The sequence below is a fragment of the Centroberyx affinis genome, unplaced genomic scaffold (assembly GCF_046629955.1).
Source record: "Centroberyx affinis isolate AG114_WGS23_722 - 3 ecotype Tasmania unplaced genomic scaffold, CSIRO-AGI_Caff_v1 ptg000100l_1, whole genome shotgun sequence".
In the NCBI taxonomy this organism is placed as follows: Eukaryota; Metazoa; Chordata; class Actinopteri; order Beryciformes; family Berycidae; genus Centroberyx; species Centroberyx affinis.
Genome location: NW_027278802.1, coordinates 48,293 through 71,805, shown reverse-complemented (window position 1 = coordinate 71,805; position 23,513 = coordinate 48,293). Strand labels below are relative to the sequence as shown.

Genomic DNA, 23,513 nt, shown 5'->3' with positions numbered 1-23,513 from the left:
TCCTGTTTTTTGAGAAGAACCACCACATGATGTTATTTTTAATCTTAATGATCGTAAAGTATTAATGGGTTAGTAAGGCTGATCTCTACAGTGGTAGCAAGTAGAGGTGGCTACAGTGCTCAATCTGTACTTTACTGCAAGCAAGTGTGAAATGAACAGAATTTAGATCCTAATGAATTTTCAGTCCCAATACTAGTACCAGGTGGTTTATTAAGGAGATCAGCCAATACAAGTCCCGATCCAAGTACCACTCAATTTACAGTCATTTATGCTGCCTGGTGTTGGCCAACTGTGAAACGATTACAGTAACAAGCACACTAGTTGCATTTATTTATTCATTTGATCAAATTATGGGCTGACTATTGTGTAGCAACTCTGATCAATTATAAATATAATATAATATAAATATAATATAAATAATAATGATAAAAGACAAAAAAAAAATAGTCTAGAGGATATATGTGTCTTCTTTTTGTACACTGGTCACACAGCTTATTGACACTCTCAGAAACGGCTTATTCAGAATCGGTTAAAGGAATAGTACACCCAAAAATGAAAATTCTGTCATCATCTACTCCCCCTCATGCCAGTTGAACACATAGCAGCCTTCTCCAAATCAACTGAAGTCAGTGGGGACCAGTTCTTCAGAGTTCCAAAAAGACCTACAGTATATTTACACCATTATTTAGTGCAAATCTTAACTACAGCTGATTGATTTGCAACAAATAATGGTGTATAGGTCTTTCTATTCACAGTGTGATTGTTTGGCTGTTTTTGTTTTGGAACTCTAAAGAACAGGTCCCCATTGACTTCAGTTGTTTTGGAGAAGACTGCTACGAAGTTGTGCTGGCAACCTCCCACAAATTTCACCTGTGTTTCATTTGGCATGAGGGTGAGTAAATGATGACAGAATTTTCATTTTTGGGTGAACTATTCCTTTAGGTTTCCCCTAGATAAAGAACGGTGAGGTTACGTGGGATAAGAGAATGGCATTTTAGTCTGCATAGCCAAGGATGATCTTCTGAACAGGTGCTATGCCTTTGAAAATCACAAATGGCAGCATTCCAGCATTTTGACAGGTTTTATAGTCAAAAGTCGGGACAGCTTCATGTACTGAGAGTGAGTACTTCAGAGCTGGATTGGATCCGACCTCAGTACTCGACCCTAATATTTCTCCTCAAACAGAAAAACTCAAATGTTCAAAAAGATGTATAGATGGGAGAACTCAGTACATGTAAATTTGTAAGCAATACTTTTTATAATCAGAAATTGAAGCTATAGCTGCATATCCTATATCAGGATTTTATAGAAGTAGGCATACATGGTCATGAGGTAAACTGCTATGTCATTGTTATTGATCACAGCACATGAAGCCCATATCAACTGTTTTGAAGCACAGACTCCTTATTAAAAGCAAAATTTACTGGAAAGCCTTCAGTGATTTTTGATATAGTTTCAGACCAGCTGTAAGAACAGATTTTGTTGATATGGGGGGTTTACCTAAAGTTTCTTGGCTTTTACATCCTGAAACTGGCATCAGTGGATTCTCTGTCTTCTGCCTACCACCTTGTCTCTCACTTCATTTCTCTCTCTCCTCTCCATATTGCTCTTATACTCCTTCTGTATCTCAGACCCAGAGCACTAGCACTTCAGTTTTGTGTCTATAACCTTTTGTAATCTGTGTAAATCTGTATAACCTTTCCTCAGCCACCTGTATGTGTGTGTATGTGTGTGTGCATTTGGGCACTTGAAACTAAATGTTAAGTGCGTGCAATAGTGTTTTCTCCAGAGAAAGAGCCGTTATCTTAGTTTTTTCTGATTGGCTGTGGGAGTCCTCTCAGTCCTCAGCTCCCATAGGTCCCATCAACATGTCCACTGTGTCTCGCACACATATACACCCACACACACACAGACTGTTCTGAGGACAAACTTCAGCAGAAGGTGTTTTAGACACTGGGATCTCCATGGTAACTGGTCGCAGTGTTTTTCTTTGATGTGTTCCATGTTCCCAGAGCCCCTGCAGTTTCTAGAGCCGTGTGCACACACGTGTTTGTGTGTGTGCCTGTGATGAGAGTAAGAGCCCGAGGATATGGCATAGCTTTCAGACAGCCACACAGGGACAGAAAACACCAGGGACACTCGAGGGAATAGAGCTAGAACAGAGTGAGGCGGTTAGATGGAGAGAAGGAAAGTGTTAGGGAGAAAGCCGGTGTGATCAGTAAAGAAAGGCCATTGCATCATCCCACTGCAGTGTGTCCCGTAGGACGGCAGTGTGCTCGCAGTGGTGGTAGACATGCAGAGCACGCGACATGGGGTGGATCCAGCTCCTATCCAGGCAAATGAAGTAAAGAGTTGTTTACTGTAGACCCCGATGGAATTCAAGAACACACGTCAGCCTAATGGGGTTTTGCACCGGATGGCTCTCAAATTTTAATGTTTATTGTCTATTGCTCTGATACACTTAAGCCATGCTCACACTTCAGATAAGTCAGGAGATCCTTGGGGAAATGTATTCATATTCAGACTTGGACTACACAGGTAAAGTTGGATTATTTATTTGGATAGATAAGTCAGCAAAAAACTTGTTTTGTTTTTTTTAATTGAAAGCACAAACTATTTTAAAGTTAGGTTTTTTGCTGGCTTGCTGTTATCCAAATAAATAAACCCCCAATCATGATTTTTAAGATTTGGTTTGTTTACTTAATGCTGTTAAAAAACAGTCATCAATGCACCTCATAGGCATATTAGCCCTATATTAGCCCTGTTTGCAAACATCAGCTTCTAATGAGAGAAAGATTGCTTACATTGTCAGTTCAAATACACAGCCAAATGCAATGATATGTAGATCAATAGCCTAATGATTTTTATTATATATTTCTCACCATCAGTTCATATTAGTAGATCTAACCCAGAGTAAACAATTAATTTTAGATTAGGACCTAATTAAACACAAATGTATGTGGTTTTCTTAAAAAATACCACTAGGTTTGCTAGATTTATTCCTCCCTCTAGATGTTATTCATTCAAAAAGAACTTAAGTTGCAAGTCTCCATCAGGATCATTAAGGACGCACCTGTATTTTGGGATAACTACACCCTATGCCCGCAGCTGCCTGCGAGGTGCTTAATACATCTTAATACACTTAATACATCTTAATACACCTGAGACCTTTGCATTTTTGGTATTGTGCCTGCCAAATATACTCACAACTGAAGCCTGGGTGAATATATCGAGCCACATGCATTTTGAAATCAACTTCGACCAATGTAGGCCATTTTTATAAAGTCTCTTTCTACTTGAAAATATCAATTTCTTTTATTATGTGCTGTTCTGTGGTTAGTGCTGATGCCTGACAGCAGATGGGTTTGATCAGGTTCAATTGGCCCTTTCTGTGTGGAGTTTGCATGTTCTCCTCTTGTTCGCATGTGTTTTTGCCGGATGCTCCGGTTTTTTTCCCTCTGTGTTAGCCCTCTGATGGACTGTCAATCTGTCCAGGGTGTTTTCCCTGCTTTCTGCCCAGTGCATGCTGGGATATGCTCCAGCCCCCCGTGACCCTGAAAAGGAATAAGTGTGTATGAAGAGAATGAAAGAATGAATGTTATTGGTAAGACCCCTTTTAGAGTTTAATCAATTAATAAAGCTATTTCTTAATCGAAAATATTAACACCCCTCTAATACTGTTGACTAGTTGACTGCTATTTATGTACAATATAGTGTATTATAACAGATGAAAGTTGATGAAAGATGAAAACTTTTTTTTTAAAGATTTTTATTTTTTTCAGCTGTATTGGACAGTCACAGTAGAGAGAGACAGGAAACACAGGGCAGAGAGAGGGGATGACATGCAGCAAAGGGCACAGGCTGGATTCAAACCCGTGCCTCTGTGATTAGGACTTAGCCATAATGGTGCGCGCTCTAGCGGTCGAGCCACCGGTTTGCAGTCAGCCTTGACTGTATTAAGTGGACTAACTAAAGTTAGTCCACTTAATACATTTAGCTTGAAAATAAACACTGAGACTTGCAACAGCAAGGTATTATCTCTCTCTCTCTCTCTCTCTCTCTCTCTCTCTCTCCCTCTCCCTCTCCCTCTCCCTCTCCCTCTCCCTCTCCCTCTCCCTCTCTCTCTCTCTCTCTCTCTCTCTCTCTCTCTCTCTCTCTAGCACTCTTCATACTTCATTTAACCTTGGTTTAGCATTGCACAGTCAAGCTACATTAGCGAATGCTATTAGTTCAGTTATCTGCGCTCCCCCATCAGGGATTTGTGGCTTTTCGCACAAGACTGTGAGTTGCAGCACAGCCTGTTGTGTGTGAATTATGTGTTGAACAAGCCATTCTGGCAAGGTGGTATATCAAGCAGTATATTTTGTCAGTTTGGGGAGGTATTTAGCTCAATATTGTGCTTGGTGGGTGAACATTTTCTTGGTCGGGCCTTCAATACAAAGCCTCTGTGTGGGAGATAATGCGCTGCAGTACTTAACCTCCCACCAACTGTAGCCTCCGTCTGTTCTGTCTTCTTTTTGTCCTTTGGTGTTTTGTTCTTTACCTCTGATTTCTTTATTTCTCACCATTTCATTCTGCCCTCTTATTTTATAATCCTATTTATGCGTTTAACGTGAATACTTGTCAAATAAGGATCTGTGTCTCTCTCACACACACGCGTACGCACATTAACACGGGACATTTCTCCAACGTCTCAATATCTTCCCAGCATGGCTTGGAACTCTGCTCCTCTCTGCCTCCCCCCTCCCTGAAATGCTTTAATTACTTTATCCCTCGTTTCCCTCATCCCTCTCTCCTTCACTCCATCGCCCCGAGCTGCTCCTCATTCCTTTTAATTAATCCACACAGATTTAGACACCTTCACCCTGCTGTGCGCGCACACACACACACACACACACACACTTGAGAATCCCCAATAGACAATAACAACTTTTTAAGTGATCTCGCTTCACTTTGAAAGTTCTTCTCTAGAGATGGAGGTAGTGGAAATCCCAGGTCTTAGTGTTTGATATTATATGATGTGTTTTGATGTGATGTGTATTTCTTTGCACGCAGGGCTCCAGTGGAAGTATGCAGCTCATGGAAACCGAGTTCTCCAAGACTCTGGGAGAGATGGTGGCCCTACACCTGCATCACCAGAAGAGCATCCCGGCATTCCTCTCTGCAGTGACCCTTGACCTCTTCAGCCGACAAACCTCTGTCTGACTTCGTTTGACACCATCTCAGACCCACGGCTGTAAAATGCTTGATTGTTTTTTTGTTTTTTCTTGTAAATTTTTTCTCTCTCTTTTTTTTTCTCTGTCACTGGCTGTCTTTCTCGTAAGATATGCACAAAGTGATGAAAATATCCCAGTATTTCTCAACAAATCTGACACATGACTACACATGCACTGCAGTGTTGTGGTGAATGAGCGCCTTGTTTGACAGAACACTTCCGTTTTGCTTTCACATCAGAACAGGCGAGAAAGTTACTTGTGTCCCTACTTGTACGCTGAATATTTCATCAGTGTCACTTTCAATAATACAATATTTTTAACAAAATTATATCATCCTGAAATTGACAGATGAAAGCTGCAGGGTTTGGAACTTTTTTTTAACTGTGTGAGTTGGAAATAAACTAAATTGTTTTTCCCCCAGTAAGTTTAATTCATAGTCTGTATGGAGCAAAACAGACTGCTCTAACAGGCAGTTGGTGTGGTTCTCTGGATCTCTAATTGACATGTTTTTACTTGGTCTTTACCAGGGCTCAGTCTGTGTTGACTCTCTTCTATTCTGGCTTTCTGTGTGCTCTCCAGGGGCCTCATTTATAAAAGGTCTTTACACAGCTATTTTCTGCATACAACCAAATCCAAGCCCACCCCGAAAAATGACACTGACACCAAGACCAATGGGTTACATTGGTTTTTTTTTTTTCCCTTTTCCCCCATTTTCGCTCATATATCAAATGTTAAAGCTAATTTTGATCATTATCCAATTTAGGAATACCATAGATATGATTTTATCTTTTTGTATGTATTCTTTGAAAGGATTATATGCTGGAATTGAGCATAAAGCATAAAGAACATTTTGGTCCTTTTTGTTTTGTTAGAGGAAGCCAGGAGCGAGGAGGTGGTTAGAACAAACTAAAAAAAGAAGAAGAAGACGACGATGAAAAAAGCCTTGCTTCCATCTCACCACATCCTGCAGGTCAATATCCAGTAAGGTTCATGTGTAGAGGAGGAATCAACAGGTACTGAGCAAAATCTGTTCAAATCAAAGCGTTTGTTGCACACCTTTGTTCTTTGCACTCATCACCTGCTTTATACATAACATAATGTCAGTAGGTGATGGTCTACCGTAAAGAAGGCGCTGAGTTGGGGAAATGCACATGCAGATTCTATAAACATTTATTTTAGCGTTCCCTTAAACCTAGTTTTTTATAACACAGATCTGAGTCTTTGGATGTGAATCTGATTTTGATGAGAGCTATGAATTTGAATATGAATCGAGATAATAAAATGTCTGTGTGTATTCGACTGAGTAAGAATGTGAGACGGGACAAGAGAAACTTCCAGGCAGCAACAAAGAGAAATGACTGAAATAAACATGGAGAGAAGGGAGAAACAAGGTAAACAATGGAGTAATCCAATAAAACAGCGAAACAATAGGGAGAGAACAGAGAATGAAGCCACTTAATCACAGCAAAAAGTCCAGCTGGTGCGCCCATATGTCTTATGAGAATCAACATTCCTCTTATACGTGTCGCACACTGTCCCCTTTTTCTGCACACTCATTCATTCTCACGGTGCAGTTTGTCTGCTGCACCCCATTGCTCTTACATGGAGGTCAGAATTTTATAAGGATACACTTAAGCAGCACAATGCATAGCATAGAGCTTTTTCCTTCATCAACAGTATTATATACTGTATTGTACTGTATCTAGCTTTATCGACATTGTTTTTTGTCACCATCACATCACTACTTTTTTTTTCTTTTTATTGTCATTATACAAGTACAATAAAATTGTGTTCGCAGCTCCCTGAGTTTGATGCATAACAAACAAAACAAAAATAAACAACTAAAATAAAATAAAAAAATGAGCGCAAAAACACTGTGCAAAGTGTCAAAATTGTCAAAAAAAATCCCTGAAAAGTAGTAAAAGTAGAAATTATTCAAGTAGAGTAATTATAAATACAATCAACAAAGCATAGGTGTTACTGTGACAATTGTTGAAAATTTGAATTTTGACTTTGGAGAATATATTCATTTTGCAGCAGTGTTATATAAGCCTCACTGTCACTATTAACTGCAGTGTTGTAGTCGAGACGACAATCGAGATCAAGACCTGACCTAGTTGAGACCGAGTCAAGATCACAGCCCAAGGTGGGTGAGAAAGAGTCCAAGACCTAGACTGGGACAAGGTGAATCTTTTCTGAGATTGAGAAAAATGGGTGTCAGTGTTTCAAAAATTATGTTGTTATGAATATGTTATAATGGAACACCTATATTTTATTTGGAATACATGCACAGAGTATCCTACCTTTATACTCAAACCAGCACAACACACTACAGTCTCAGAAGAGAAATGTTTGCTTTCTTGACCACGAACATTCACTAAACTTGTTACATTTCAAACTATTGATTTCATGTTTCTCCAGTCTGAGAAATATTTTCTTTCTGTAATACAGCACAGTTCTCATGAAATGCAGGATAGCTGACGTAACCGCCTGCGTTCTGAACCTGCCAGCCTGGCTGCTGCCATGGGAAGTTGCCAATCTATGATAGGTGTGCATACTGCTACAGAGGGAAATCTTTGACCTACTCCTGTCAGGGTTTTCAAATGTGAACAACGAGAGGAGATTACAAAAAAAGAAAGGGGGCATAGGAACTGTGAGAGATCTGAGATAAATCGTTGAAGTCTTAAAGGGGAATGCCACCCATTTCAAGAAGCTACAAGATATTTCTGTGCCCCAGGACAGGCCAGTCAATGTTTGTGAACTTGCACCAGTCTTTCCTAAAGCTAGAAATTGCAGATGAAAAATCAGGGGCTGCTCAGTGGGGTGCTGACTTTGTGGAGCCGTAAGATACTCTTGAGTTCTCACACCAAAAAGTTCATATTCTAGCATTGTTTACCGGTATGAACCAGAATTTAATCCTCATTTGGGTGCAAGAACTCACACAAAATTTTATGGGTGAACAAAGTCAGTCCCCTAATTCATTGTCTATGGAGCAAGGTCAGATTTTACATCCCAGTGACATCACAAATTCAAGGCTTAGCTCTCCAGTTTCTAGCTTTAGGATAGAGTGGTGCATGTTTACAAGTATTGACTGAATTGAAATTGTCCTGGGCCACAGCAATAACGTATGTGAATTCTTAAAATGGGTGGCATTCCCCTTTAAGACCGATCTGGAGAATCATTCTGGTCTTATAACACTTCTAGTACACTAACAGTTCCACACCAAACTGTTGCCACTGTGTATAGCTTACACTATGGGTATAGTATTCAATTCCATCATGGCTTTGTTATATGTTTGTAGATGTTTGTTTTTGACCACAATAAATATGAATACTATAGTTACATTCCCTGTGTATTCTATAGTGGGCTATTGTATACAAAAGGCATTCATGACAGCCATCTTGGTAGGCAATCCACCATGTGGGTGGGAAATATCAGTAAATGTTATAGATTATAAGGGAGACAATAGCAAAGGAAGCGATAGTATGATGCTTAATCCACGCTATGCTGCTGCATATGGTCATAATGTTATGCCGTTTGAGTTTTTATGCTTTTATGTGTAAGAGAAAAAAAATGTTGGTAAGATTGTCTCTTTTCAGCTTTCATCCCAGTTATTTCTATATTTGTCTTTCACTACCTGTTAAACTCTTGTCTCTCTCTGCCCCTTCTTTCCACTCTTTTATTCAGTCCTTTATCTTTATTTCATCATCCCATCATCCCTCAGTCCAAAACAATTAGTACACCCCCTGATATCTCATTAACAATAAATGAAGTGGTTGAGTGAGGTTGAAAATACCAAGGCTGAGCTTTACAACTACACAGCATACATGAGATTTCACACACACACACACACACACACACACTTTCATCAAGCAGTAAACAATCTGCACTGCTTTTTAAATATATGAAGTGGAAAACATTTCACCATTTCAAGGCAGTACTGAGACTTTAAAAAGCAAGTCCCATGCATGTTTCATTTATCAAATAAGTTTACGAGTGGCATTTCAACTTCATCCTTGAATTTTTTTTTTCCCACGCAGAAATATTGATAAGAGCCGTTGAGAAGAGACATCCCCACTACAGAGGAGTTTGTCTCAGCTGGAGACCACAGAGGCTTAAGGGACAGAGAGAGAGAGAGGAGACCACACAGGAAAGGACCTGTCACTTCTTTTTTTCATCTCTCATCCCTCTCTTCTGCCTGTCTATACCTTCATCACTAATCTCTCCCTTCGCCCGATTCCACTCACACAGACAGCTCTATATATCCTCTCTCTGAAGTCAATCTTTCTCCCATCTCTTCCTTCCACACCCCTCTTTCTCTCTCTCTCTCTCTCTCTCTCTCTCTCTCTCTCCCTCTCTCTCTCCCCCCCCCCCCCCTTTCAGTCATTCTGTCCTTCTCCCTAAGGTGCCAGCAGAGAGGGAGTGAGAGAGACAGAGCAGCTGTCATGCTTTAGTTCAGATCTGAGCTTCTTTTCCTCGGGTTCCCCTTAGAGTAGAAATGATATGATACTGTCTCACTGCGGAGGAAGGTGTGTGTGTGTGTGTGTGTGTGTGTGTGTGTGAGAATCTGTGTTAGAGCGTTAAGGTGTAGATAATGCGTGGTAAGGGAGCCGTTATCAAACTCTAACTCTCCTCTTATATAATTTTCTGCCTCCTGCCCATTCTCTGCTCTCTGCACACTCTCCTCTCGAGGGTGTGTGGTATTTGTAATGAATTGATCAATTAAAAGTATCGATCGTCTGGGAGAGAATGAATCCCACCTGGTGTCTCTCCGTCCCGATCCATAGCGATTAGACTGATAACATGGCAGACACACACACGCCTCACAGCACTTCACACTCATTTTCTTTCATCCGTTCAGTACTTTGTGACTTTGAAGCAGCAGTATGTGGGTCAAGGTCTGTGTTATCAGTGCAACCTCTGACTGGTGACTCCACACTTCAGCTAACTTTGCTCTCTCATACATTTACACACGCACACACACACTAGCAAATAGTGTTTCCTGGGGACTGGGTTATGTATCAAATGTGCATATAGTATTGGAAAAAAATAAAACACAAGAATTCACAGTATAGTCAATGACAGAAAAGTATGATACATTATTGAAAGTTAATGTATCTTACTTTTCTGTGATTGACTACACTTTCCTGCAGTGCTATTTCTGTGTTTATTTGCTATGAGATGAATATTTGATACTTACTTTTTATTTCAGGTGTTAAAGATGCCCTTTTTAAGTTATATGTTGTATATACAAAAATGCTGCCTCCGTTGAACGTTTTGGTGTATCGTCTTTCTCATTTTCACTAGCTGCCTCATGATCATCCTCTGGCTTAACGACTAGCCAAGCCTAATGCTGCATTAATTTATTTATAACTGGTGCCAGGCCAAGAGAACAAATTGTGAAAGAGTTGTAACAGGGCAAAACATAACTGTGGCGATGGATCTTCCCAGGGCAGCTTCATTAATGGATCTCTCTCCGCTCACCGTAACGTGTTAGAGGTATTTCTAGGCAAGTGGGCTTTTCAACAGTAATCCTCATGCCCATATATTCTCTATGGCTGTTCTGTGGCCCGGTGGAAACGGGCAGGCGGGCAGGCGAGGCTCCAGGCAGACTCCAATATGGCTGCCAGAACAGGAGAGTGGCAGTTGGGCTAATTAGAGCAGTTTTAATTTGCACTGCCTTGATCTCACGTCTTAGCCCCCTTCAATCTGGGAGTGTGTGTGTGTGTGCGCGTGGGTGTGTGCGGGCGTGTGTGCCTGTGTGTGTGCGGCTGTATGTGTGTGTATTTTGAGGTGGTCCAGTGTCACCTTGTATAGTAATTGAGAAAGGTGAGACGGTTGCATGGCCACAGAATATCTGTCATTTAGCCCTCCCTCAACTTTCTCTGTCCTCTACTTCTCTTTCTACGCTAATTCCATTATCTTTCTCTTCCTCCATGTCCCATGTCCCGTCTCTTGTTTCTCCGTGTCTGGCCCCCAATCACTCCACACACACTCCCTACACTCCCATAATGAAAACAGCGTTTCAGGGTCAACAATCTCCAGCACTCCAGTAGTTATTCAGTCAGTGTTCTTGTTTTAAAACTAAATGCAATTACATTGATGTTTTTTTTTTTTTGTTTTTTTAAGTATATAAAAAGGGAATGTTAGTGGCCTGCACTGTGATTTTATTTCTTGGATGGTTGGCCTCATAAGATATTTAAAATGGAGCAGGTCACATACATTCACACAGTCAGAGAGAAGATAACCAGTGTAACCACTGACCTAATAACTCATAAGTCGTGTTGTTCCCCTCTCAGCCAGCCTCGACCTTTCCACAGTGTTCTCTCTATCCTACACTGTACATTATTAATGCTGCTTGGCCTATCGTGTCTGTGTGTGTGTGTGTCTGTGTGTGTGTGTGTGTTGCAGTGTGAAGTTAGGCTCTTCCTTTTGAGGCTTGATTTTAATATGTATTAATACAGTGGTGAGAATGTTTCCTAATATTACCTTTATCATCTTGCTCTATCAAGCCTCCCTCTGCAGGCCCGGCCCACATTAGACTTGGATCTTTGAGAAAGAGAGCGAGTCTAATTCCCATTTTGAAAAGAAGGTTATTTCACAAAGAAGACCCCAGGGCTCAGAGAGAAATCAAAACTCTGAAAATGAGCAACGAACCCAGTCTCCGTGTCCTCTTTTATCTCCCTTAGCCCCCCATTCTTAATTTCCGTTTTCCTGCTCCTTTCTTCTTCTGTTTTTTTTTTTTTTTCCTGCTTCTGTCCTCATATCTCTCCTACCCTCCATCCCTGCCGTAGGCGTCAGTGTAAATGCCATGTGGGGAATGATTTGTGCGTGTGTGTGATTGTTTGTGCCTGGGGAGGCCTCTTTTTTGTACCGTGTCAGGCATCAGTGTGGACGGCTACAGAGTGACAGGGAGACAGGCGGCGAGCACACAGAGAGAAGACAGATATTTTGGTCATTGCAGCGCCACCAGTGCTCCAACTGACGCGTCTGACAACTGCTTGTGTTCTAAACTGTGTGGCGGGGGCAGGCTGGAGGCTCCTTCTCCGCTCTGCGTCAGACTGCTTTGATAAGACCACATCTAGAAAGGGCAGCGCTCAACCACAGCGCTCTATGTAGGTTCTCCACCACCGTGAGTAGCAGTAATACCAGTAGTTGTTTGGTTGCCCTTTACAACTTCCCCAGTGGGTACGAGACTGAAATCTGTCGTTCTGCCTGCCAGGAGTGCTCTTTAATAAGTTGCCCTGTGCTATGACTTCGACCAAAAACTTTTTTTGTGTGTGACATTAAATGTTATATGTAATTTTAAAAGTTCGACAAAAGAATCCAAGTTCCAAAAGTTTTAAATTGAATTATATCAGTTGTGTGAAGTGGCTCAGTTTGAAAAAAGAATAGTGTTTCCCCTCCCCGTATCTATTATTGTTCATGGTGTGCGCACACACACACACACACATTCACACACACAAACGCACATGTATGCACACAGAGTTCGGCAGCATGTGTGGATGTTTTAGAGAGACAGAGAGAGTGGGAGCGAGGGAGATCTGAGGTGTTAGATAGGCAGGAAAGTGAGGTTGGGGAGACAGATGATGTAACCATGGAGACATACCGAACTCACCTGCCCTGGGTTAGAATCACATAGGACAGATATGAGATGGAGGGATAATGAAAAGACCCTGATAGGATGTGTGCGTTTCTCACTGTCTGGATGGAAGGCCCCCTCCCGCAGGCCCCTAAGCCACTTGTACTAGAGCAGTTTAAGATAAGGAGTGATGAACCTTGTCAGTGTTGTATTGAAGTTGCATTTCCAGTCAGTTCAGGAGGGATTCAGACTGTACTCCTGCAAAGGTATTCCTCTGCCGTTATGAATCCAAAGGGTGTTTTCACACAGAAAGATAAGCCCTTAGTCCAGGCACATACTGTCTCTGTGCCTGTGCCATTTCCTGTGTGCAGTATGTGTTCACATGTCGACACTGTGAGATGAGAATGTGAGTGTCTCCACACCAAGGTTTTGTTAGAAAACCAAGCGGGAGTGTTCCCAAGCTGACTGTTATTGTTGTCAGGAGGGCTGAAGGTGCTTCAATACACTAGATGTGATTTAACCTTTCAAGTTGTATGAGGCATCCAGCAGCTGGATTAGCAGTGGAGGTTTTCTTTTTTTGGTCCATCTACTCTGCAGTATCAGAAAATATGTGCAGGAAAAGTGAAAGGAACACTGTTCCTTTGTGCTGTAGTGTTGATGTCCCTGATAGCAATACACTTACCTTCCTGCTCCACTGGAGCTGCTTATTACAAGACTGTGGTTTAAATGGACGGTGTAACTGCATGCAGAGAAGGACAGTGTCTAACAGAGCAAGTGTGCTCAAGCTCCCCTTTGTAAACAAGGTAGCCTTGTTGTTACAGTGTCCTAAGATTGAGAAGCTTACAATCCCCAACCAAGTCAAAAACAGTCCTAAAATTACACTGTGTAGTCTCTAGAATGCAAAGAAGAAGAATCCACTAAAAATCTCTAGCCTAAATCTCTCCAAGGTGTTTCAAAGCTACATTGCTGTTGGTGTAATAAAGTCCAAATTTCAAAATATATTTTGAATTGTTGAAAAAGAAATCTCAAAAGAGACATGGCGTAAATCCCCCCAAAAAATGGAAGACAGTGTAGTTACTTCACACTACAAGTTTATTTTGTGGCACACACAAACTTAGTGTAAAGTAAGCACTCCATCATACGCTTTATTTGTGGACGTGCCCCGTGTCTCTTTTAAGATTTCTTTTTGAATTTGGTTCAGCACTCCAGCAAAGATTGTTTGTTGAAGCGCACTCCTTTTTCTACTCACAGCTGCTTGCTGCATTGCTGCAGTGGTTTCTTGGTCCATTCACTTGCTATTGTCAAATTAAAATTCAGCAATGTAAGCATCCTAATTCATTTCACAAAGGACACGCTCCATATAGGGCGTTTTATCTACAGTGCTCTCCATGGGACCCCAGTCCAACATTGCATCACTTATTGGGTTTGTCAATACCCATGCTCAAGTTTTCTTAAAGCAGTTTTAGCCCACTTTTGCATTTACCCTCATTTTGTTTGGACTGAGTGTGCATACATAAAATGGGTGTAGTTTTGCCAGAATTAATATTTTACAGGGATTATGCAATTTATTTAACAGGATTATATTTAACTACAAGCCATAGACTGTTCACAAATATCAATCGGTCATGGATTAAGCAATTATTTTTGATTTATTTATTATTTTTGATGTTTCCATGTTATATGACTATTATAAAACTATAGAGTCCAAAGTTATATATATATATATATATATATATATAGTAATTATAATTATTATTGTTATACTTTAACTTTCACTTGTCAGGTGGCCCAATGGCACACCTGAATAATATTACCATAGTAAAGTGATAAAACCATTTGTGTTTGGCACGCTAGGGTGGGATTTCAGTTGTACTATTGATTAAGTGATATTCTTGCTTTGCTTCAAGCTACTGTAGGTATGGCTGTGTGTGACAACTCAGTTACCACATATCCGGTATCAGGACAATGTTTTAATAGTCTGTGTGTCCATGTGATGATCCAGCACATTTGTAGCTTCAGTAGTTCCCAAGTAAGAGTAGGCAGCCATCTTTGGATCTGAAATGAAATGAATGTCCTGAGAAGGCTGAACACTTCTGGCCGCATGTATGGTTTCTCCAGGAAAGGAGACAGTGAAAGAAAGGCTATTTTATTGTGCTCATTTTAATTTCCGACAAGAAAAATAAAAGAAGAAAGAAACCTCTGAGAGATCCTATGGCAAAGCGTTTTCTCTCTCTCTTTCTCTCTCTCTCTCTGTCTGTCTCTCTCTCTCCTGAGTCATCCACTAGAAGAAGAACACAAGCTTCCACTGAGCTCCTCGCAGCATGCTCCATTGTTGTTTCCGTCTGTTGTCACTAGGACCTCTATTTATTTCCACTTTCTAGGCATTGCCGCTTCTAAAACACAGTTTCCCTTCATCACGCTTCAAAGAATAGCAGTGCTGATTAGGGTCGCTGTCGACTGGTCCCTTGACCATCTCATTATTGTCTGATTCTAGACTAGCACTGTTACTCTCAGACACATGATAAATACAGGCCATTGTTCATAAACAGAACGAAAAAAACAACAAAAACAAAACAGTAGTTTAATACATCGCTACATTGATATTACTGTTATTCAAAGAATGCTCAAGTGAGGCTTAAGAATCAAGCAATTATAAAATTGCAGACAGAAAAGTATAAGTAAAGAAACCAGGAAAAATTTTGATTTCAAAGCAATGCTCAAGTTAAAAAGATGAAAGAAAATCTAATGTTTTAAGGCTGTTGTTTAGTTAAAGCCACAATCTGGGATATGTAATACAGAACCAACCACAGCTCATCAGTTTCCTTTTGGATCAGAGTTGGATTGCAACGTTTGCTGCAGTAGCGTAGAAGCAGTGTTTCTCTGTAGGATCCATGTAGTAGCTGCTGCAGTGTGAGGGGGAAAAACTGCCTTGTTACCACACAAATTAATGTGCTTTTGCAGTGCTACAAACAGCTGTGGTGATTTCACTAACCCATGATTATGGCTTTAACTGGGCTTAATGACTTGAGCATTCTAAACTCATTAGCAGAGAAAAAATGTTTTATACAGTGTTTCCCTTCACCAATAAACTTTTCTTAGTTTGCCAGCTCTGTTGCTTCTATCGTGTGTTTTTAATTAGCATCAAGGTTGGAGTCAATTCTGTTTCAATTCACGAAGCAAAGTGGATGCAATTCGGTCGATATAAGCACTTATAATTAAAATTATTTTTCCATACAATGAATACTTGAAGCTTTGTTAATTCAAAATCGATTGAATTGAAATGGCCTTGACCCCATCCCCGTTTCACTCTGCACTTAAATGAGTTGTTTTAGCACAACTCTGTTCAAAATGAACAGCAATATTTTTGTATCACCACAATTCTCCCCTCGTTTAGGCCTCCAGTTTTCAGAGATACTGCAGATATTGATATACATGTAGTCCCATTTTCACCACATGAGCGATACTGATCGCTCTTCCTCTCTGTTTCACTTCTCATGTCAGGAACTTCTTCAGTTGAATCTCTTTGATATTGTAAAACGTAATCCTTTGCTATTATTTTAATACACAATGGTTGCAGCTGTTTTATAGCAGCTATTTTACATTTTTCCTAGTAAACATTTGGTTGAATTGGTGACACAAACCGGCGTGAGGGAAGTAATCCACGAGAATCTGGTCTAGAATTTGGTTTGATTTTTTTAGAAAGCCAATAGTTCCTTGTTTGTTTGAGAATCTGTGAAGCAGAAGTGGCCATCTGTAGTGAGAAACTAGTAGCAAGTCCGTCGGACAGATCAAGACACTGTGTTGAATACAGCTTGTACATCAGAAACAGAAAATCCAGCTGATAAACAGTATTATTACGCAAAGAATACATTCATCTGTGTGTGTGTGTGTGTGTGTGTGTGTGTGTGTGTGTGTATGTATGCATGTGCATGAGTGCATGTCTTTGTGTGTGTGTGTGTGTGTGTGTGTATGTATGTGCATGAGTGCATGTCTTTGTGTGTGTGTGTGTGTGTGTGTGTGTGCGAGCCTATGTGCATGTGTGTGTGCCTGTGCGTGCGCATGTGCTAGAGTAGTAACTGTAGCGATGATGGTGTGTAAATACTCGGGGCCGGGTCAGGGGCTACAAGGGTCAATCTGCTACCACAGTACTTTGGTCTTAGAAATGATTGGAGGATAGGAGGGGAGCAGTGAGCCAATGGCGGTGGGTCATTTTGTGCAAATTGTTTGTTTGGCAAACTGATGTGTACTGATGCAAAGGAGAAGAGGTCTGTAAATAGTAGTATTTAAAATCATTTCAAATACTTCTTTGTGATTTATCAAGTTTGCCTGGCACAATGGCACCACAGTGGAACCAGAGGAATCCAAAAAGTAAAAACCTGGGAGATGGGAGGAGAAATGAATTGTGGATAAAACACAGTGAAGCTACAGTGTATCGGGAAGGAAGCTGAGAGTTTTAGGTCTTTCCTAAGAGTCGTTTTTTGATTTTGAACAGTGCAGATATGTTTCCCCTGTGGGAATTGAAGACATTCATTGAAGATTAGAATTTTTAGTTCGATTTCAAAATCAAAAACGTACCATTGTAAGTGAGTAGGTAGGTAACTAACTTGGGATTCTGGTTTCTGAAAAGTCTGAAAGATTTCAAAACCATGTTGTACAAACAAAACAGTCACCTCTGTTGCAAATATAGAACTTCTCTCTCTCGTCTGTACAGCGCTCCCTCTTTAGGAGGATGAGGAGCAGTAGAATGTAGCAGGGGTTTACCAAGAGAAAGACGGGTTTCTTTTGGCTCCGTACGGAGCACATTCCTCTTGGTAGAAAAGGAGAACTGAAACGTCTTGTCCATCATATGTCTCTGTTGGTGTGTACTTCTCCTCAGCTGAGAGGTTCAAAACAGTCAAAACACAGTCACACGACGGAGCCATGCCATATTCAAATAAGAATATTAATGATGAGGATCATAGTAATAAGAAGAAGACTAGTAATGATAATAATAATAATAATAATAATTATAATAGTAATAACAACATATCATTCTAGGGTTTTTAAATTCTGTATATAAAAAGAGTGAAGAGGAGAAGTTGGTACACAGTAGGGTTCTACTATCCCCTTGGTTGATTTGGCACATTATACTCGCTCTCTGGTGAGAGCTACCTACTCATTCTCAGCACAGTTGAACAATACTGTTGCCTGGCTACCCATCCAGAATTTGTTGTTGTAATGTTTCACTTCTCCCAATCAGTCTGAATCTGCTGTCGTTCAGAATATCTGGTCTCACAGCAATATTGCAGAGAGCGATGCAAAACAAATTCCCCGGCAAATGGATCGTCTCTTGCGAGCGAAATCTCGATCAATCCATTGCCGTAATGAGAATACACTGTTTGGTGAGGTTAATCTGCCGTGGTCAGTTTTGATGAATGTCAGTCTCGAGGCAGATTAAATGGGTAGCAGGGCAGAAAGTCTGTTCAGGATGGGTTGCTCGGCAACATTTATGGTTTCTGTTCTCAAGATGTTGATTTTTTTTTTCTTCATTCAAAACTTAGTACAAATAGCTACATAAGTCTGAGCTATAATTTTCATTACATTACAAAAGGTAATTCAGTCTTTATAAGTTATCTGATTTTTGTTGTTCAATGTAATTAATATATTAGTTTGGTCCATGTTCTCAGAAGCAAAGGCTTAGTTTGTGTACAGTGTGTGCCTATGTGTGTGTTTGTGTGTGTGTGTGTGTGTGTGTGTGTGTGTTTGTATATGTATGTGTGCAATTGGATTCTGTATATCCTGTAATTTGTGTGTGTGTGTGTGTGCATGTATGCATATGTGTGTGTGTATTTACAGGTCTTTTTCATATAGGTCTGTGTATCTGTGTCAACATGGGATGTATGCAGTGTGTTTATTTTTCCATCTCCAGACTGGTATCTGTCTCCAGGTGTGGATTCAGGCCTTCTGCTGGGCGGACACACCCTTCCAGTAGTCCAGTATGTCATGGAGATCCTCATCCTTGGCAAATTGCACCTTTCGCCTCAGCGCGTGTCCAGCCGCCACGTATCCTTCTTCCTCCATAGAAGCCTGCCGGTGCCTCTTGCGGTGCAGTTTGAACCTCTCCCACAGCCCCAGGGTTGGGGTGCAAAGGAGCCCTTCCTCCTCTTCGTCTTCCTCGGGGCTGGAGCAGTAGCTGAGGTTGTGGTACTGGGGTGAGAGGGGGTAATGTGGGGACAGCTGGGAGTAGGCCAGCTCCCGCTGCTTGGCCTGCCTGCTGAGGGTGAGGGGGTCTAAGACGGAGGGCTTGCGGCCCCCTGGGTGGTGGTGGAGCTCCTGCAGGATCTGAGGGTGGTGCTGCAGATCCTGGAGGTGCTGCTGGGAGCCGGGGTAAGAGTGACGGTGTTCGTTGTACTGGCGGATTCTCTGGGCTTCAGCTCGTAAGATAGCTGCTGCTGGGGTGACTGTGCGGATGGCCTCTCCTCCTCCGCCTCCTCTTTCTCCTCCTCCTCTTTCTCCTCCTCCTCCTCCTCTCTGTCCGGGTGAGGTCCTCTCGATGTAGCGGGTCTCGGAGGAGTGGTAGCCTCCCTCGGAGCGGAACGAGCGGGGGCTGCGGGCAGAACCGGGAGAAGAGGAGGTGCTGGGCCGTTTGGAGGTTGGAGGAGCTTCCATACTGTGGTGTCGCTGCAACGAGTGATGGTAGCTTCTCCCCCTCTCTTCTCCTCTTCCTCCTCTTCCTCCCTTATACACCGGGGAGAGGAACTCTCCTCCTCTTTCCCCTCTCTCTCCTCCCTGGTCAGAGAGAAGCACCAGCTGCGGCTCAGCTGTTGACACTGCCCCTCCGCCCGCAGAGGAGGGGGATTTGATCCCCTGTTGAAAGGAGGTAGACTCAGATTTGAGAGCATCTATACAGTTGTTGATGATCTGGTTAACTTTATCGACTTCTTTAGCAATGGTGGAGATCTCTGCTACTGAGCCCTGCGGGTTGGCTTGTGGTGACATCTCTCTTTCTCTCTCTCTTTCTCGCTCTCTCTCCCTTTCTCTCTCTCTCTCCACACCAGACCCTCTGACTTCCATGTAGTTAAGTTTAGCAGGCTTGTGCGCTGGTGTTTCTATCACCTCCTGTAGCTTGTATGGATCTATCTCGCCACCCTGGGGCAGATAGGGCATTCTGGACAGACTCTCTCCAGCAGCAAGCATCTGTTTCTGGGAAACAGAGCCCCCTCCTCCACCCCCTCCCTCTATCTCCCCTCCTCCACCATACTTGAGCTCTATCAGAGTCCTCTGTATCCTGCTCATCTTCCTCTCCTTCTCTTCCATCAGCCTCTTCTTCCTCAGGCAGTGGACGACGAGGCCCAGGAAGAGCAGCATGCCGAACAAACAGCCCAGAATGGTCATAATGTAGTGGGTGGCCGACGACTCATTGGCTATCCTCCCCACCCCGGCCCGGCGCCCTGTGGAGATGGTTAGACAGGTGTGGTTGAAGCGCAGGGAGTTCCTTATGGAAGCCACACAGTAAGTGTAGTCTGTGTGAGGCTTTAAGTTCTTCAACTCAATATCTTCTTTTTGACTTTTCAGATTCTGGATATCTGTGAAGAAGCTGTTGTTGTAAAGCACCAAGATGTACATTTTCCGGTACGGATGCGGGATTTGAACCGTAATCACGGCACTCGAGTGCAACACCTGTTTTAGCTTCATGACTGGATTAGTATCAGAGAAGATGGGGCTCAAGCTGATTGGCTCGTCAGGAGAGGCTCCAGAAGGACAATCGTCCAATCCACAGGGAGAGGCAAAATCCGGGGGTGGGGTGGTGGAATCGGACGAGCCGATCACAAAGTACGGTGTCACGCTGCTGCCGTCATCTGTGCAGACGATACTGAGCATGTGCAGAGCATTGCGGTGGGCGGGCATGCGGGGGTTCTGGCTGAGGAGGTTGTAGCCAGAGAAACCTGCGGGAGAGTCGCACACCATCCTCTCATTGGTCCTGTTGGGGAACACGGAGAGCCAGCGCAGGAAGCCCAGCAGCTCACAGGAGCAGTTGAAGGGGTTGGTATACAGTTCACAGGTGGTCAGCTTGGTGAGTCCAGAAAACAAACTGCCATCCAAGACCTGGATCCTGAGAAAGAGATAGGAGTAATCACAGATTTAAAGGAAAATTCCAAACCTCGGATACTCTTACACTGTTATATATCATCAATCTGTGATGTTGTCATTCCAGGAGCTATTTTATGATAGTGTTGTATGTGTTGGAATTTACTTTTTTGGTGTACCCACTTTCCCTCAACCTGCCTCGTCTACTGCTACTTCAGTTGGTGATTTCCAACATTTCTTTATATAAGTCAGAATTCTGAATATATTCTCAAATTTCAGAACTCTTTTACGATGGATTTCTCCCTGTATGATTGTTGAACATCGATGCAAATTGGTGAGTCTACAAAGAAGCCCTTGAAAACCATCCCCCTTAATTGGGAATCCAGAACCACAATAAACACTACATAATGGCTAAACCATAGAGATATAACACATGTTATAATATAATATAATATAATATAATATAACATATATATATGATATATATAATATTATATATATCATAATATATATTATAATATATATATATATATATATATATATATATATATATATATATATAATATATAATATAATAATATAATATTATTATATATAATATATAACGTGTTATATCTCTATGGGCTAAACCTCCTCAAAGAATACGCTCACATACACACACACACATATGCACGCTCTCTCCTCCTCTCACATACATACATTAACATATGCTTTAATCTCCCACCCTGCGTATCAATTACTACTACTACCCTTGCTCTTGGATTCAGAGGGGCTAACACCAAAACCATTTACCGACCAGAAATGCAAGGTGCATCACTAATAGTGAGTTAAAGTATTGTAGGCTACATCTCTCTCTCTCTCTCTCTCTCTCTCTCACACACACACACACACACACACACACACACACACACACACACACACACACACACACAGACAGTTATTTACACACACGCCTGTACCTATTCATGGAGAGGTCTATATTCTCTATGTTGGGGCATTCCCAGAAGGTGTTGGGTGTAACAGTCTCAATGAGGTTGGCTTGCAGGTAGAGATACTGCAGCTTGCCCAGGCCTCGCAACATCCCCTCTGTCAGGTTCCTCAACTTGTTAAAGCCCATCTGGAGAACCTGGGGAGAGAAAGACAAGGGGGATTATTCTAATCTCTGAGGAGCTGGCCAGCACCAGGCATCACAAGCTACAAGCAGGTAACGTACAGTACAAACAGAAAACTGTTCAGTACAATCCTTCATGTTTCACATGCTGATCTAAGCCTCTATGCTGTGCTGCATTGACTCAGATCTTTCTTGTTCACATTTTCCCTCCTGGCGCAGTTCCAGCACTTGTGGTAGATGTGTAAGAATGCCAGCTCATTATGGCTGTGCTCAGCTCAGTTTGGTGAAAATACTTTGTACTTTTGCTTGAGCATTTCTGGATGCCAAAACAAGTTAGTTTTTCTCCTGTGTGTGTCTGTGTGTGTGTGTGTCTCTGTCCATGTCTCTGAGTGCACACAAGAGTGCATGCGTGAATGGTTGTGTTTGCCTGTGTGTTTGTATGCATATGTATGTGTGTGCACATAATATGCACATGTGTCTGATCACTAACCTGCAGGTTGAATTGTGCTGAGAATGCTCCGTCTTCCACATAGCTGATATCGTTCTTGGTGAGGTTCAGATAGGTGAGGTTGCCGAAGCGACTGAGAGAAGAGTAGTGGACCGACCGTATCTTGTTCTCATTCAGCCTCAGATCCACAATAGTGCTGTTGAGAAAAGTATGAAAAGTATGAAGACTGTAGTATGAGTAAAATACTGTGGAGGAAACACTGCTGTGCTTTTCAGGATGGCACTTTCTACAGGAGTTTTCTTACCTGTTAATGTGGGCAGGGATGGCCTCATAAGGCGGTTGGTTCATACTGCAGATAGCCAGCCACACAAAGCCCTTTTCCCCTTCAATCAGCCAGCAGTCAGCTGTTACCATTGGCAACCGCATTACTGACAGCAGAGCGAGCCAATAGAGGAAGGACTTGGCTGTGGACAGGGCCACTGATGATGAAGCTCCAGTCACTTTGTGTCTCTGCCGACCTAGTCCTGCCCCTTGGGCTATATGGGATGTCTTTACAATATCCATTGGAGAAAGCCGTCCAGAGGTGCTTGCCATCTAACATTTATTCATGCAGGCGAGTGCCATTGAGAAAGGGAGTGACGGATGTGGCTTGTTTATATGATAATATCTCAGTGTGCCTTGGCTTGGTGTTACCTATTTCTTCAGAATTGTGTTTATACTGCCTCAAACCATATAGTCAAACCATATAGCTTTAATAAAATGTCCCTGTGCCTGCTTCACTTTACTTTTTCTTATTGTGTGTGTTGAAGTTCCAGTTATACTCCTTGTGTATCTGCCTGAGAAATAAACGATTAAATAATGAACAAATGAGTTAGGAAAGGGATATATTCCCTCATTGGCAGTAAGTGTGTCTACGTAAACTGTATCAATTGTTTAATTATGGGGTCACATTTGATTTGTTATGTATGAATTGGCAAGTGAAGCTCTTCCTCACGCCAGATTGGCTGGTACTCATGTCTTCTGTGGCCATCTGCATCTCTGATTGGACAAGCACCTCTTTTCTTTCTTCCTCATTTCTCACTGCTGTGT

At 42.0% G+C, this 23,513-nt stretch overlaps 2 protein-coding genes across 3 annotated transcripts in view; one reads left to right on the top strand and one right to left on the bottom strand.

Annotated features, from left to right (window-relative positions):
* The window catches only part of mad1l1 (mitotic arrest deficient 1 like 1), a 50,000-nt gene extending 42,966 nt beyond the window's left edge, over positions 1–7,034 (top strand). For both annotated transcript variants that reach the window (XM_071523000.1, XM_071523008.1), the window contains exon 18: positions 5,056–7,034. In XM_071523000.1, coding sequence (XP_071379101.1) covers positions 5,056–5,205 — 150 coding nt within the window. In that variant the 3' untranslated portion in view covers positions 5,206–7,034. The remainder of the gene's footprint in view (positions 1–5,055) is intronic.
* Positions 7,035–18,732: 11,698 nt separating this feature from the next.
* On the bottom strand, positions 18,733–23,018 carry LOC139647363 (protein ELFN1-like). Its single transcript, XM_071523248.1, has 4 exons — positions 22,729–23,018; positions 22,467–22,620; positions 21,825–21,991; positions 18,733–20,890 (listed from the first exon to the last, which is right to left on the bottom strand). Exons 1-4 carry the CDS (start codon positions 23,016–23,018, stop codon positions 18,733–18,735), a joined length of 2,769 nt encoding a protein of 922 aa, XP_071379349.1.
* Between the last annotated feature and the right edge of the window lie 495 nt (positions 23,019–23,513).

Coding starts and splice junctions, on each gene's coding strand:
- LOC139647363 (XM_071523248.1), bottom strand. CDS start 23,018: ATGGCAAGCACCTCTGGACGGCTTTCTCCAATGGATATTGTAAAGACA. Junction 22,621..22,728: donor ATCCCTGCCCACATTAACAG/GTAAGAAAACTC, acceptor TTTTCTCAACAG/CACTATTGTGGATCTGAGGC. Junction 21,992..22,466: donor CAGCACAATTCAACCTGCAG/GTTAGTGATCAG, acceptor TTCTCTCCCCAG/GTTCTCCAGATGGGCTTTAA.